Genomic DNA, 13,934 nt, shown 5'->3' with positions numbered 1-13,934 from the left:
ATTCATTAATTTCTCGGTTAACCCAAACTTCACCACCTGAATTTTCTTTGATTTTTTGTGAATTTTTTCGTGAGGTTAACTTATTGTTTCATTGACGCTGAAGGTCTTAAACGACTAAAACCAAACCGTGTAAAAAAAACCTGGGTGTATTTCCAATTTTTGTACCAAATTTAATTCTCAAACAACAATATGATAATAATACTACAGCATGGAAACTGCTTCAGGCGGATAGCTGCTTTCTGTAAGTTGTACGAGTTGATTAAATGTTGCATTTCTTTAACTGCGCAAAGTATGGTGCGTGCACGGTATATGTTTCGCTTTGTCCGCTCAATTTCTGAGTGAGTTAGCGACAGCGGCCGATAGATCGTCGCAGGTCGCTAACGACGAGTGATGCTATAGCCAAAATATCACGTGTTGTTAAATTGCCTCGTGCGATAGCATAAGAGGCAGCCATTCTCGATAGCCCCCCTGAAGTATTGTTTTATTGCGGATCAGGGGATCAGGACCAGTGTTGTAAAATGTCATTTGCATTCGTTTATATAATTTTTTCAGAACTTTTTTCAGAAGTTAGCTATCACTTCCTGAGGTATGGCGAACAGGACTAGTGTAAATGGTTTTGGTTTTAATGGGTCGGGTAGAATCAGTTAGGTATCATTAATGAATTAAAATTTCCCTTTTCCCTGCCTCGAAAAAGAACATGAAAATATATATGACGGATGATCGACTTAGCATTTTTTTGTGATTAAGTAATAATGAATACTTACAAAAAACCAGAAATCATACATCCACCATCATATGGAGGTCCACACCAATTCACAATAACTCCTTGAGAATCCAGTACAACGTTTGGTTTTCCACTAGGCGGATCTGGAGGACCTTCGACGCCTACAGAAGCGGACATAGTTTCACTGCCATAATTGTTAATTATGAAAGCAGCATATTTTCCACTTTGGTTTGCATTAATACCATTAATAGTAAGAACTGATTGTCCAGGCGTAGTAGCAATTGATGCATTGGTGTCCTCAATAGGGCGACCCTAAAAAAGACTGCGTTTACTTTGAATTCCTATATATAACAATGTACTACCGTTCGCATCCAAATAACTTGAGGTTCAGGATATCCACTGAATTTTACATCGAGTACCAGCGTACTTCCTGTGAAAACTCTGCAATTTTCTAACATGTTCGTAAAATATGGTTGTTGCTTTTTTTTTAGCTTTTCAATTGTTCGTCCATTGCATAGAGGAGGTGTGATGGCTAAAATACTGGATACTGTGGTGGTCAGATTATAGTTGGGAACAGTTGCTATACATTGTATCTCCCCACTATGATCAAAAGTTACATCATGAATGTAGAGAATGTGTAGTCCATCCGTATTTGTTATCATCTGAAAATAAATAAATGTATCATAATTTTTCAACAGTCTAAGACGAGTATAGTACTTTTCATTTGTTTCGACAAACGTAGTGGAATTAAATGGGAAGTACATAGTAAAACCCTTCTTAGACAGTTGAAGACATTCCACTAAAAGAGCTCACATAATTTTTCTCATAATTTTTAAATTTTTATGTTTTAATAATGTAGGGTGTTTTTTATTTTGCATATTTTAAATTCACATTAAATTTTCAGCGAATACTTTCCCAGGAAAATTATTAAATTCGTTTTCTTATATTATAAGTAACGTTTTATACCTCCGCAGCGTCGAGGTTTACACTGGTATAGGAAAGTGAAGGGGCTAACGGGACTCCAGTTAGCCTTACGAGAAAAGGTGTAGGAGTGCCGGTGGGAAATGTTCTTGATTCCCTGGACATAGTGTATCCATTGTACTTGCCACACAAGATACAAACTCATGCAATGGCGAACATAGATTTGCTTTCAACTGAGGAAACGCTGATAGAGTACTAAGTAGAAAAGCAGGGCAAGTTCCAGTTGGAATATAGAGCCATAGAAGTTGAAGAGAAAGTGAAAATCATGCTATGACACTACCCCGAATGTCACTAACCCGAACGCCAGTACCCCGAGAGGCTATTGCCCCGAATAACCCGTTACACCAAATGGTCACTACCCCGAATTTGTCAAAAAATTTAAAAAAAAACATGCACTCACTTTCTCGCTCACTTTATTACTTTATTAGATTGCGTTTCTATAATGAAGTTGAAAATAGAAACTAATCAGTCAAAAATAACATATTCAAAATAATTGAAGTATGAGTCATTTACTGACCAATCAAATTCCGGGCTACCGCACTGTTTTAAAGAAGGAAACATTTACTTTTTCGCCTCATCCCAAATGCCATGCTTTAAAATAATTGATTTACTCTTCCATCTTATTCCGGGCAAATGCGTGCTTTAAAAGAAGGAGGCATTCACTCTTTCGCATTTTTCCGGGCAAGTGCGCGCTTTACAGGAAGGTGACATTTACTCTCTCATCTTATTCCGGGCAAGTGCATAATCTGAAAAATAATCTCTCTCGCCTTGTCTCGGGTAAGTGCGTGTATTGTATTTATTATATAAACATTATTTGTTATTAAAGATATCTATATCCGTTCTATAGACAGGACATGCATTAAAGAAAAAGAAATAATTACTTATACTGAAAGTCACATCACGTTTGCACAAATTTCTCGTGAAGGTCGTGAAGCCAGATTTGCTTTCATTCTCTCCGCTGGTCTCTTTATGAACACCAACGGACTGAAGAGGAGGCTGATTCGCCTACCCATCTTCTTCTTCTTCTTCTTATTGGCATTACATCCCCACACTGGTACGGAGCCGCCTCGCAGCTTAGTGTTCATTAAGCACTTCTACAGTTATTAACTGCGAGGTTTCTAAGTCAGGTTACCACTTTTGCATTCGTATATCATGAGGCTAGCACGATGATACTTTTATGCCCAGGGAAGTTGAGACAATTTCCAATCCGAAAATTGTCTAGGCCGGCACCGGGAATCGAACCCAGCCACCCTCAGCATGGTCTTGCTTTGTAGCCGCGCGTCTTACCGCACGGCTAAGGAGGGCCCCACCCATCATTCATTCAATATATGGCGCATAATGTTTTTGTTTCGTTAAATTCGTGATAACAAAACTTCGGAAGTATCGACTATATATCGTACTGTTTTACGACATAAAGTAACTATACAAACACAAAAGGCTCAATAAATCTCAACAAATCGCCAGTTTTCGTTAGGAAAAGGTAATTGCCGGTAATTAGCACTAACTACGTACGAGCCCATCACCCAAAATGAGCAGCTGAATTAGGGTATACCACCCAGATTTCGGGTACCAAAAACCGAAATGCAAAAAACTATGTTGGGTAGAGTGCCATTGTACCGCAGATGTCAGGGGTTTCACCCTCCTGATGAACACCATCTCTGGTAAGGTCTCCACGCTAAAAATGAACTACTCAAAATTGAGTCGAATCCGACTCATTTTCATTAAAAACGGGACAACTCAAAATTTGAGTAAAAGATACTACTTCAATAAAATGACGATTGCACTTAAACTAGGAGTCTGTTTGTCGTAAAATGCACTTAGATAGATAGATAAACTTGATTCGCATCTGTCGTATTAAAAATTGATGGAAGGCCAAGCTTAACTTTCGCGAAATCATCATTTTATTGAAGTGGTATCTTTTACTCAAATTTTGAGTTGTCCCGTTTTTAATGAAAATGAGTCGGATTCGACTCAATTTTGAGTAGTTCATTTTTAGCGTGTCTGGCATTCGCTATTTCGTATTATCCCGAGCGCTCCCGGCTTAAATATTAGGATAATTGTTAGCATATGCAAAATAATTAAAATTATTGTGTAATATATTTATATGATTTTCGGGCTAATGGCCTTTCTGGGTAGTGACCTTGAATCTATGACAAAAGGTCGAAAGGACAAAAGGTCGAAAGACAAAAGGTCGAAAGACAAAAGGTCGAAAGGACAAAAGGTCGAAAAGACAAAACGTCGAAAGGGACAGAAGGTCGAAAGGACAAAAGGTCGAAAGGCACAGAAGGTCGAATGGGACAAAAGGTCGAAAAGGACAAAAAGTCGAAAAGGACAATAGGTCGAAAAGGACAAAAGGTCGAAAGTGATAAAAGGTCGATCAAGAGCAAGTTGATAACAAGTTTTGTGTATTCCAAAGGAATTTGTGAAATGCATTTAACTTCAAGCAGAAATAACACACTTATCTCATTAATAAAAATTAAAGAACGAGCGATTTTCAAAAAAGGATTAATTACTGTGAAACAATTTTATGAATATCTAGATAGTTCTGTTAGAGATAAAATAGATTGTTGAGATTGTTGAATTCTCGCTTAACTTTTCAAAAGGACCTAAGTAACATTTTTTTCATGAATTAATTTGAATACTGCAATCAATAGCTTTCATGTTGTTCTGTTGATTGCGCTATTCAAATTAATTCATGAAAAAAATGTTACTTAGGACCTTTTGAAAAGTTAAGCGAGAATTGTAGATTGGAAATTAATAAAACTTGTATAGATCGAGACGAATTTGTTCTATACAGTTGGCAAAAAATTTCCTTTTATGTTTCACTATTTTTAACAAATAAATAAAATTCATTCAATGAGTGCAAATAATAGATGGATATCTAGGTTTTCTAAATGTCATTCAAATCTGTTAAAACATTGCACGCCTCAGCCACGCAAACGCGTGTATTTAAAATATTTCTGCGCGTAAAACACGCCGGTGCATGCGCCATTTTGACAACTCGAAGTGACATTTAGAAAACTAAAACATCCATCTATTAGTTGTACTCACTGAATGAATTTTATTTAATTGTTAAACATTGTGAAAAATAAAAAAAGCAGAGTTTTTGCCAACTGTCTAGGCCAACTCTGATGCGAGATTGATTCTCTCCGTTTCAGTTTCTTGTCTATTTCGACCTTTTGTCCCTTTCGCCTTCTTGTTTTTTTGTTTCTTTCGACTTTTTGTCTCATTCGACGTTTTGTCCTTTCGACCTTTTGTCCTTTTCGACCTTTTGTCCCTTCGACCTTTTATCTTTCGACATTTTGTTTTTCGACCTTTTGTCCTTTCGACCTTTTGTCCCTAACCCAGTGACCTTTCGGGGTACTGGCGTTCGGGGTAGTGACATTCGGGGCAGTGACATTCGGGTTAGTGTCATAGAACCAGTGAAAATATAGGGTAAAACGTCCTATCGTTGTGGTATGCCCTAATGTTGCGGTAGTGTTAAAGTAGTCCATTCGGGATATAATACCATTGGAACAAATTGTGGATACGCTTAAACTTTTCGGATTAACGACTAGAACAGCTTTTGTTTGACAAAATTCCGTTCAAAATGATGAAAAATCAGCATTTTTCGTTAAAAATTTGAATCCTTTGAGCCTATTATTGCGGTAGTGCTAAGGTCCTATTGTTGCGGTATCGCTCTCCATAAGAATTACATGCAATACCGCAACAATAGGACTGACCTTAAAAAAATATAGCAACGATAGACAACTGCGTCCTATTATTGCGGTAGTTTGTTTTTATTGTGATAAAAACAAAACAACATAAGTTCAGCACAATGGACGTAATTTACACGAAACCACAGATAACAGATATTGAGGCTGGCATCCGATACGTGTGTAAACATCCGCAACCGTTAATTCAAATGTATTTTAAATTGGGACCGCGTTTGGCAATCGATTGGAGATGGCGCAAGGATCATTGTTATTGAAAACGCAGCACGAATGCAGCTGTCAAATACATTGGCTGCGTTCGACGGTTGTTAATCCGCTGCGTTCGTATGTACTGCCGCAATCAGTTGAGTAGATGGCAGTAGTGGGCCAACGTATATCAATTCAAAAGTTTACACAAGATTTTCGATAAAATTTGTTCTAGCCTAAATATCTGTTATCTGTGACGAAACTATAGTTAACGAGCATCCTATTCAACTACTACAATGTGGAAATCGACCAACAGGTCATTTTTGAAGAATTTTTGTAATACATTTTGTTTTGACACGGCGCTTAACCCCTCCATAATAGGTCGTTTTACCCTATACATGTTCCCATTTATTTATGTACTAGCTGTATGTACCCGGCCTTGCCCGGAATTACCAGTTTGATTTCGTAGTTGTTGTAACAATTGAAAAATGATAAAACCATGCGATCGATGGGGTCGTTGTATTTTGTTTTTGATACTCCATCATTTGATTTATTTATTTATTACCAGACTAAGGCCGGAGTGGCCAGTGCAGTGCATAGAAGTCTTCTCCATTCAGCACGGTCCGTGGCTACACGTCGCCAATTACGCAGTCTGCGGAGGGCCCGCAAATCGGCCTCCACTGGATCGATCCACTTTGCTCGCTGTGCACCTCGCCTTTTTGTTCCCGTCGAATCGTTGTCGAGAACCATTTTCATCGGATTACTGTTCGACATTCTGGCTACGTGCCCGGCCCATCGCAGTCTACCGATTTTCGCGGTGTGAACGATGGATGGTTCTCCCAACCAAGGACGGAAATTTTCGGTTTTACTATCACTATCATCATCGACACTCGGTAGGCAGCTTCGTCACTGACTCGTGCTTGTTTTGATCAGACGCTCGACAATGTAGGCACGAATATCTCGCAGCATGCTGTCAAACTTTTCCAAGGTGTGTGCCAGTAGACGTAGGCTACTGGCAGGCGTTGCCGTATCTATTCTTAAGTACGGCGGCCCGTCCTGAGCGAGAGCTCTGGGGGTAACCAGTTACCTGCGTAAGCTGGAGAGCACGTACAGCTTAATGTGTCTCAGAGTGATATCTGCCTACCGCACGATATCACACGATGCAGCTTGCGTGATTGCGAGCATGATGTCAGTCGGGCTGGTCATCCGGGAAGACGAGGAGTGTTTCGAGCTACGTGGCACCAGAGCAGCCCGCGAACACATCAGGGTGACCTCGGTTGCCAGATGGCAGCGCGAGTGGGATAACTCTTCTAAAGGTAGGTGGACCCACCGGCTGATACCTAACATATCAGGCCATGGCTGCTTCCGGCAGTACCTCCACAGGTTTGGGCACGCGGAGAGCCCCGTCTGCCCCGACTGCCCAGGTGTTGACGAAACTGCAGAGCACATACTGTTCGTATGTCCTCATTTCGACGTCGAAAGAAGAGCAATGCTAGACGTTTGCGGTCGGGACACAACCCCGGATACCCTTATCCAGAGGATGTGCCAAGCGGTGGAGAAGTGGAACGCAGTTTCGACTGCAACCACTCAGATAGATTGCCTGCAGCTTGCAGAGAATCTGGCGCACCGAGCAGCAGTCGACAAGCATGACTAACTTGTGATTGGTTAGTTGGAGCGAAAACAGGCTGAGCGCAGGGAAGTGAATGAGAGGTTTGCACATGTCGAGGTAAGAGTGTCGCAGCGGGTGGCAACCGCAGTCGCCACCACGAGGCATGGCAGAAGAGTGACCGCATATGCCGAGGTAGGACGGTCGTAGCGTAGAACTGTTGGTACCTATCGCTATTGACACCTCGAGGCATGGCAGAGGTGAGTAGAGTGACCATCCAAGTCAGCCTCGCGTGGCATGTTAAGGGCGAGCACCCAAGTCAGACTCGCATGGCATGTCAGAAGTGAGAACCTAAGTAAGTCCCACATGGTGTGTCAGAGCGTGTGTCAGGAGGAGTGGCAGGGTGTGCTAGAGTGAGCACCTAAATAAGGCTCAGATTTGTGTGCTAGAGCGTGAATCAGGTGGTAGGGTGAGCAGTTAGTCTCACATGGTGCGTAAAGGGTGAGCACCCAAGTTAGACTCACATGGTATGTCAGTGGTGAGCATCCAAGTACCAGTGTGAACGTGAATGAGCGAGTACATTAAGTACTGCCTATCCCCCAGAAGTAATGCTGGGAGGAACCAGGGTATTAGTAGAGAGGGTAACTCAAGTAACCTTCTGTTGATTGGGTGGGTTTAGTGGGTCCGGCGGGCTGGCCTTCTGCCTTCCGCGCCAACCCCACTCCCGGAGTGATAATTTCAGGTGTCTGTATGCAGATTTGCCTCGATATTATTTTTTTGAGATTTCAAATTGCATATCAATGTGCCAAGCTGAAGATCCATTGTGACACCGCACATAACAATGTTGACACCGAGTGTCGACGCTTGCTGCTGTCCATGCACATGCGTACGTTAAAATTTATAAAGGACTGGCGATTTGATTGTGTGTTGGATGTCAACTGTTTGATTATAGTTGAAGTGACTTTTTCTGTCCTCCAGCTGATATAACTCGTGATTCATTCGCCTCCTCCACGTACCATTCGCCATGTGCATCCCACATTAGATGGAAGAAACCTCGAAGCACCGCAGAAGTTTGAGTGTGGACTGTGCATCCCGATGAAGTGTCGTTTGCGTAGTATCGTTGATTAGTCCCTACATACCGCTATTGACAATTCGAGGCATCCCAGTAGAGTGTTAGGGTGAACACCCAAATAAGACTCACATGGGGCGAGTGACATTTGGAGAAGCTGCTTCGGCGGCAGGGTAGTAGTGGGTTGAATCCACACACCCACAGTGAGCCACAAGTGGTCTTCTTTGCCAGAAGAGTAATTGGCCTGTGCTGAGGAAGGAGTGTGGTAGCGGGTAACCGCTATGATCACCCCGAGGTATGACGGAAGTTTGTGTATAGACTATACATGCTGAGGTATGAGTGTCTTAGCGTAGTATCTGTAGGCCCAGTCAGTTATCGCTAAACACCTCGAGGTATGGCAGTGGAGTGTTAGAGTTAGCATTATGGGAAAAAACGGTTCATTTAGCGTTAATCTTTCACTCACCTCTACACACAATCGCAAATTAGACAAACGTACACGAGCCCTTCCAATACTTTCGATTTCGATTGTCTACCGTTTGGCTTCAGTTAGTAACGAATCGTGCCGAGAACAAACAGACAAAATTCATCACCGAATCTTTCCCACAGATAGCAAATGATGCATAGCCGAGTATTTGTTTACATTCGGTTCGTAAACGAATGAAATCGCGATTGAGTGGTGAGTGAGGATTCGGCAGAAAGATTCAGCCCGCAAAAGGAATCATTGAGTCTAAATTGAATCAATCTTCTGAGTCCAGCTCAGTATTTTCTGCTGCACTCACTACACACCGGTTTATCCTCATCTCTCGATTTCTTTTCGCACTATCTTTGGTTTCACTTATTCCTGCTGGGGAGGCACTCAGTAGGTATGAATCGTTTGTTGGTTCGCTGTTGGGTTGAGTAGCATTCATTTTGCAATCGTGTGTTCGCTGATGGATAGGGATTTTAAATCTGCGTGGTTCGTGTGAGTGAGTGAGATTTCCCATAGCTGAGCATTAGAGTGATTCAAATTTTGACTTTTTTTGCTCCCCTATGCTCAAACGATTGTATTTACCATTTTAATAGACTTACTAAATTTTCAGCTAATTTGGATGTAATTTGAATGTGCACGCCTCATTTGAAGTTAGTATAGTTAGTTAGTACTATGGGAATCGCTACTTATGTGAAAGACTCTTCCGTGAGGTGGCCCATAAACTAATTGGATATAATCAACGCGACAACTTCATAGAACACTTTCTAAACTGAAAGTCAGTTGTCGTTGCGAAGCGATTTGACTTTTGTAAGTAAAGCTATAAAGAAAACAAAAATGCTCATTATTGATATTGATGTTATTTTCTTACGTGTTAAATTGAATTTCCCGCGATTCATCATTTTATTAATAGCTCTTTTGTGCCAGTGTCAAATCGTTTCGCAACAAAAACGAACATAACATAAGCGAAAAGAGATCGCCACTCGAGTTCAGTACATTCAAAGTTAATTGCCTTGCAAGTGTGTAGGAGCCGGACAATACTAAATACTCATCCTACTTGGTTGGCATTTGTACAAAAATACATATGAGAGAGTTAGTTCTGAAAATGTATTGCGAGTGTTCGACTGGTGCCCGGTGCTGGGAATTTGGTTTCATCAGTACCCGCTAAGCTGCGGAGGTCCTTCGTAGCTTATGTGGGGTTTGAGTATATTACCATCAGCATGTGATTATACATTTATACACCTCAGCGTGTCGATCAGTGCGCAGCAAGCCATGACTCGGCCTCTTCTGGTCAGACCTCCGTGGCGTGCACACGCACCCACGGAGAGCTGCTGTCATAACAATTCGTTCCAGCCATTTAGGGCCACACATTTTGGCGATCCTGCCAGGAGATAAGTTGGATCCTGACGCTGATTTCAAAAGGTGGGTTGAATTGGTAATGTGCTAATGTGTTAAAATATCTGATGATTAAAAAAACACAAGGCAATTGGTTTGTATTGCTACAAAGCGCGTCTGGAAGAACGCTGCAAAATGGATTGTGGTTTGGAAAATCACAAAGCGTGTCTGGAAAAAAAAATGGATTGTGGTGGACATCAAATTGAAATTATAATTTGTTTTCAAATATGAATCATCATGATAGATTTCATGTTTCAATCTCATTTTGCTGTAGATTTCCAAGTTGAATGATCTGACATCAAACTGATTATAATCAACGGATATACCCTATAGGGAACTTGTTTAAAATGCGAGACAATTGGATTTAATGCACTATGTAAACATTTCGGAATGATCGTGTAGAAAGTGAAGTAAGTTTCAGTATTGAGTATTGTTGTTGAGTACTTGAGTATTGTTGCGACGAACGGTCGAGTCTGAAAAACTCGTCCTGGTCACGACACTCAGGAAATAATATTAACGAAAAAAGTTGCTTTTCCGGAAATGTTATTTTCGCGTAACAATATTTTCGAGGAAATTTTATTTTCAAGGAAACGTTATGTTTTAGAAAATGCCATTTTGTAATTTTCAGAGAAATGCTTCTCCCCCTCTGAAAAGAGGAGCAGACGGGCTTTAAAAAAAATCGAATCGCCCTGTAGAGAACAACACTCATAATGTGAATACAAAAAAAACATGTTTGTGAAAAATAAATTTTGGGCAAGTCGAAGTTCGACGGACTGATCCCGATTTATCAATGATGCAATTTAATAAATAACACTCATACACTCATCAACATCTTCTTCTTATTGGCAATTGGCATTATATCCCTACATTGAGACAGAGCCGCCTTGCAGCTTGTGTTCATTAAGCACTTCCACAGTTATTACCTGCGAGGTTTCTAAGCCAAGTTATCATTTTTGGCATTTGTATATCATGAGGCTCACATGATGATACTTTTATGCCCAGGGAAATCGAGACAATCGGGAATCGAACCCAGACCACCCTCAGCATTGTCTTGCTTTGTAGCCGCGCCTCTTACCGCACGGCTATAGAGGGCCACTCATCACATAAGGGCTAAAACTATTTATCTCAGAAAAAAAAACTCTTTAGAGTAGGATGCGTCAACCTCGGAAAATCGCAACTATGCTTACCTGAATATTATCGGAATCCTTATCTATAATAATACCACAGATTTTCCATCTGACAACACAGTTTTGTGGAACAACATGAGCGCAAACAATAACAACGGATGCCAGCTCCGCTACATATGATTGTGGGTACATCAATATTTGAGGTGGCGATTTAACGGCACAATCAGTTTCTAATATTTTCAAACGAGATTGTACTCGACACGTTCCTCCAGCGGACGCAACAATGCATTCGTAAATTCCAGAATCTAACACGAATGGATCCATAATTCTCAGCGACACCACACCATGGCCATGATCAATATACCTAGAAAAGTTAAACAGATAATTAACTACAATTATAACCTGAAAGTGAGCATCTTTACTTTTTCGGAACTAACAATCTCAATCAAAATTAACGAACAATCGCAAACTTATTTGAATTACAATTACGTTGGCATTGCATTTCCCACAAGGAAATTGCCGCCTCTTAACTTCCACAGTTATAAAACTCGAGATGCTATCTCGGTCTAAAAAATGTATTTGTTTGTTCGTGCGTAAGTATGTAATTAATACGTACCTAAATTCCTTACAATCCTGTATTATTTCGCCGTTTCGTTTCCAAATGTAAGTAAAAGGCAATTCATTTTCAACTTTGACCGTAATATCAGTTTCGCAACCTTCGAATGAGGTAACAAACTCTGATGCATTGTTCAGCACTCTTGGTGGTAATATAGTTGATTCTCGGTTTGCCATCACGGATGCTACTGTGGCTGTAGTTTTACCAGACGTAGTCTGCAAAATGCAGCAATAGCTTTTTGCTTTGAATGGAGGTCTATCTTTCATTAGAATAACTGCCTGGTCGTTAGCCGTTATTTGAACTTTATTTATGCCATGCTGTATTTTATCATCCAGATAAACTTTTACGGCAGGCAGCGTTGTACTTCGATACTGCCCTACGAGTATAACTTCATCGGAATCTAGCTGATGTATCATTAGTTGGCGTTTTATTCTTATCGGCTCGTTAAGGATGTCCTTTGTAACTGGATTTTCTATCACCTTTACATTTATAGAAGCCTCTACACGTCCGTATTTATTTTCTACAGTAATTCTATACAATCCAGAATCTGACAAACATACTGTTGAAATTTTCAAACATTTCGTGTTGGATGATTCGGCGATAACTATTCTGTAGGAAGGGATATATACGGTTCCATTCTTATCCCATACAGACCAACAGTGTGATTTGCTGTGGACAGTGCATAAAAGATTTATAGAAGATCCCTCTGTTAAAACTTGATCTTTTGGTATTGAATGAAATACCGGTGCTGTACTGAACATTTTATTGGGAGTTAACAGTGTTCTAAGCCTTCAAGTTTCTGTAAAGAAATAAATGAAAGTAATACAGAACATAAAATTAATTATCTATACGATTCAATTATGATTACAATACTGCAGTAAGGTACACTGCGGGAAGTGGAAAGAGGGGGTCAGTGTAAAAATCGACTAGAAAAATTAGAATTGTATATAGGGGAAGGGGTATCCAGCAAAGGCGTAGGATTGCCAATCCGGAGATGTCGAGTTCGATTCTGCTCGGTCCGGTCTAGGATGTTTTCGGGTGGTAAACATTCTCGACTCCCTGGGCATAATGTATCCATTGTACTTGCTATGGAGAATACGATGATATGTTGTGCAGATGTAAAAACATATTAAAACATTTACAATTCGTGTACAGTATATGCTTCTTTGGACACGTTCTACAGCTATGAATTGTTTATATTCGCGAATACGAATGTAATGCCTCTACTCACTCTTATGGCAAAAACTCATTGCTATCTCAGCTATCTGTCAGACTGTGCGTGAAACATGGCCGCCAATCACCCTTTCTTGTTCCTCCACAGTAAAATCCCATAAGGAACTGTCAGACTGTGCGTGAAGAATTTACCTTCGTAGTCGCGAATAGAAACATATACTAATTTTTTGATTAGTGAAAAAACGCAGTACGCTTTGATTTACCGAGAGAACATACAATCAGTTTTATGAACATTGTTATGTGTGCACGGGCAAAAAAATCGACTCAGCCATGCTTTCGCTCATCTATAGATTCTACTATCTATAGTTATGACGGTACCGACGCAAAAAAAAAAATTGTTGCAAAAAGACCGGCAACTAAACTTATCAAGAATTCGCTCTCGGTCACTACATGGCGCAGTAGAAGTTCCCTAACGAATTGTGAGTATGTATGTATGTATGTACGACATGTGAATCATTTGGAATTCAATGAAATGAAATTCAAACTGATGCATTTGTCGATTGGTTTACAAAAGAACATGGCAACGAATATCCAGGGCGAACTAGGACTCTGAAACTTAAAATTGCTGGAGCGAGAGGTCTCCGATACAAACAAATTAACCTGAGGACTCTTTGCAATATATGATTGCTGGAGCGAGATGTCTACGACTTAATAAGCCAGAGTGAGATCTCGAGGTCTCTGTGGAATAAATTCGGAGCAAGAGGTCACCAGAATTGAGAAATAGCTTTGCGAAAGCTACGAAATTTCCAAATTATCATTATAAAAAATAACTGAGACAGAGAAAGATGTGTTACGAAAGAAATTTAATGTATTTTCTC

At 40.4% G+C, this 13,934-nt stretch overlaps 1 protein-coding gene across 2 annotated transcripts in view; it reads right to left on the bottom strand.

Moving 5' to 3' along the window:
* LOC134211789 (myosin light chain kinase, smooth muscle-like) overlaps nucleotides 1–13,934 on the bottom strand; it is a 66,896-nt gene that overhangs the window by 49,009 nt on the left and 3,953 nt on the right. For both annotated transcript variants that reach the window (XM_062689012.1, XM_062689011.1), the window contains exons 2-5: nucleotides 11,884–12,682; nucleotides 11,328–11,631; nucleotides 1,087–1,386; nucleotides 765–1,036 (exon numbers count right to left, since the gene is read on the bottom strand). In XM_062689012.1, the coding sequence (XP_062544996.1) occupies nucleotides 765–1,036; nucleotides 1,087–1,386; nucleotides 11,328–11,631; nucleotides 11,884–12,644 (1,637 nt within the window). In that variant the 5' untranslated portion in view covers nucleotides 12,645–12,682. The remainder of the gene's footprint in view (nucleotides 1–764; nucleotides 1,037–1,086; nucleotides 1,387–11,327; nucleotides 11,632–11,883; nucleotides 12,683–13,934) is intronic.

The sequence above is a fragment of the Armigeres subalbatus genome, chromosome 2 (assembly GCF_024139115.2).
Source record: "Armigeres subalbatus isolate Guangzhou_Male chromosome 2, GZ_Asu_2, whole genome shotgun sequence".
In the NCBI taxonomy this organism is placed as follows: Eukaryota; Metazoa; Arthropoda; class Insecta; order Diptera; family Culicidae; genus Armigeres; species Armigeres subalbatus.
Note: the sequence above shows the minus strand (reverse complement) of the source record. Positions and strands in the feature narration are given on the sequence as shown.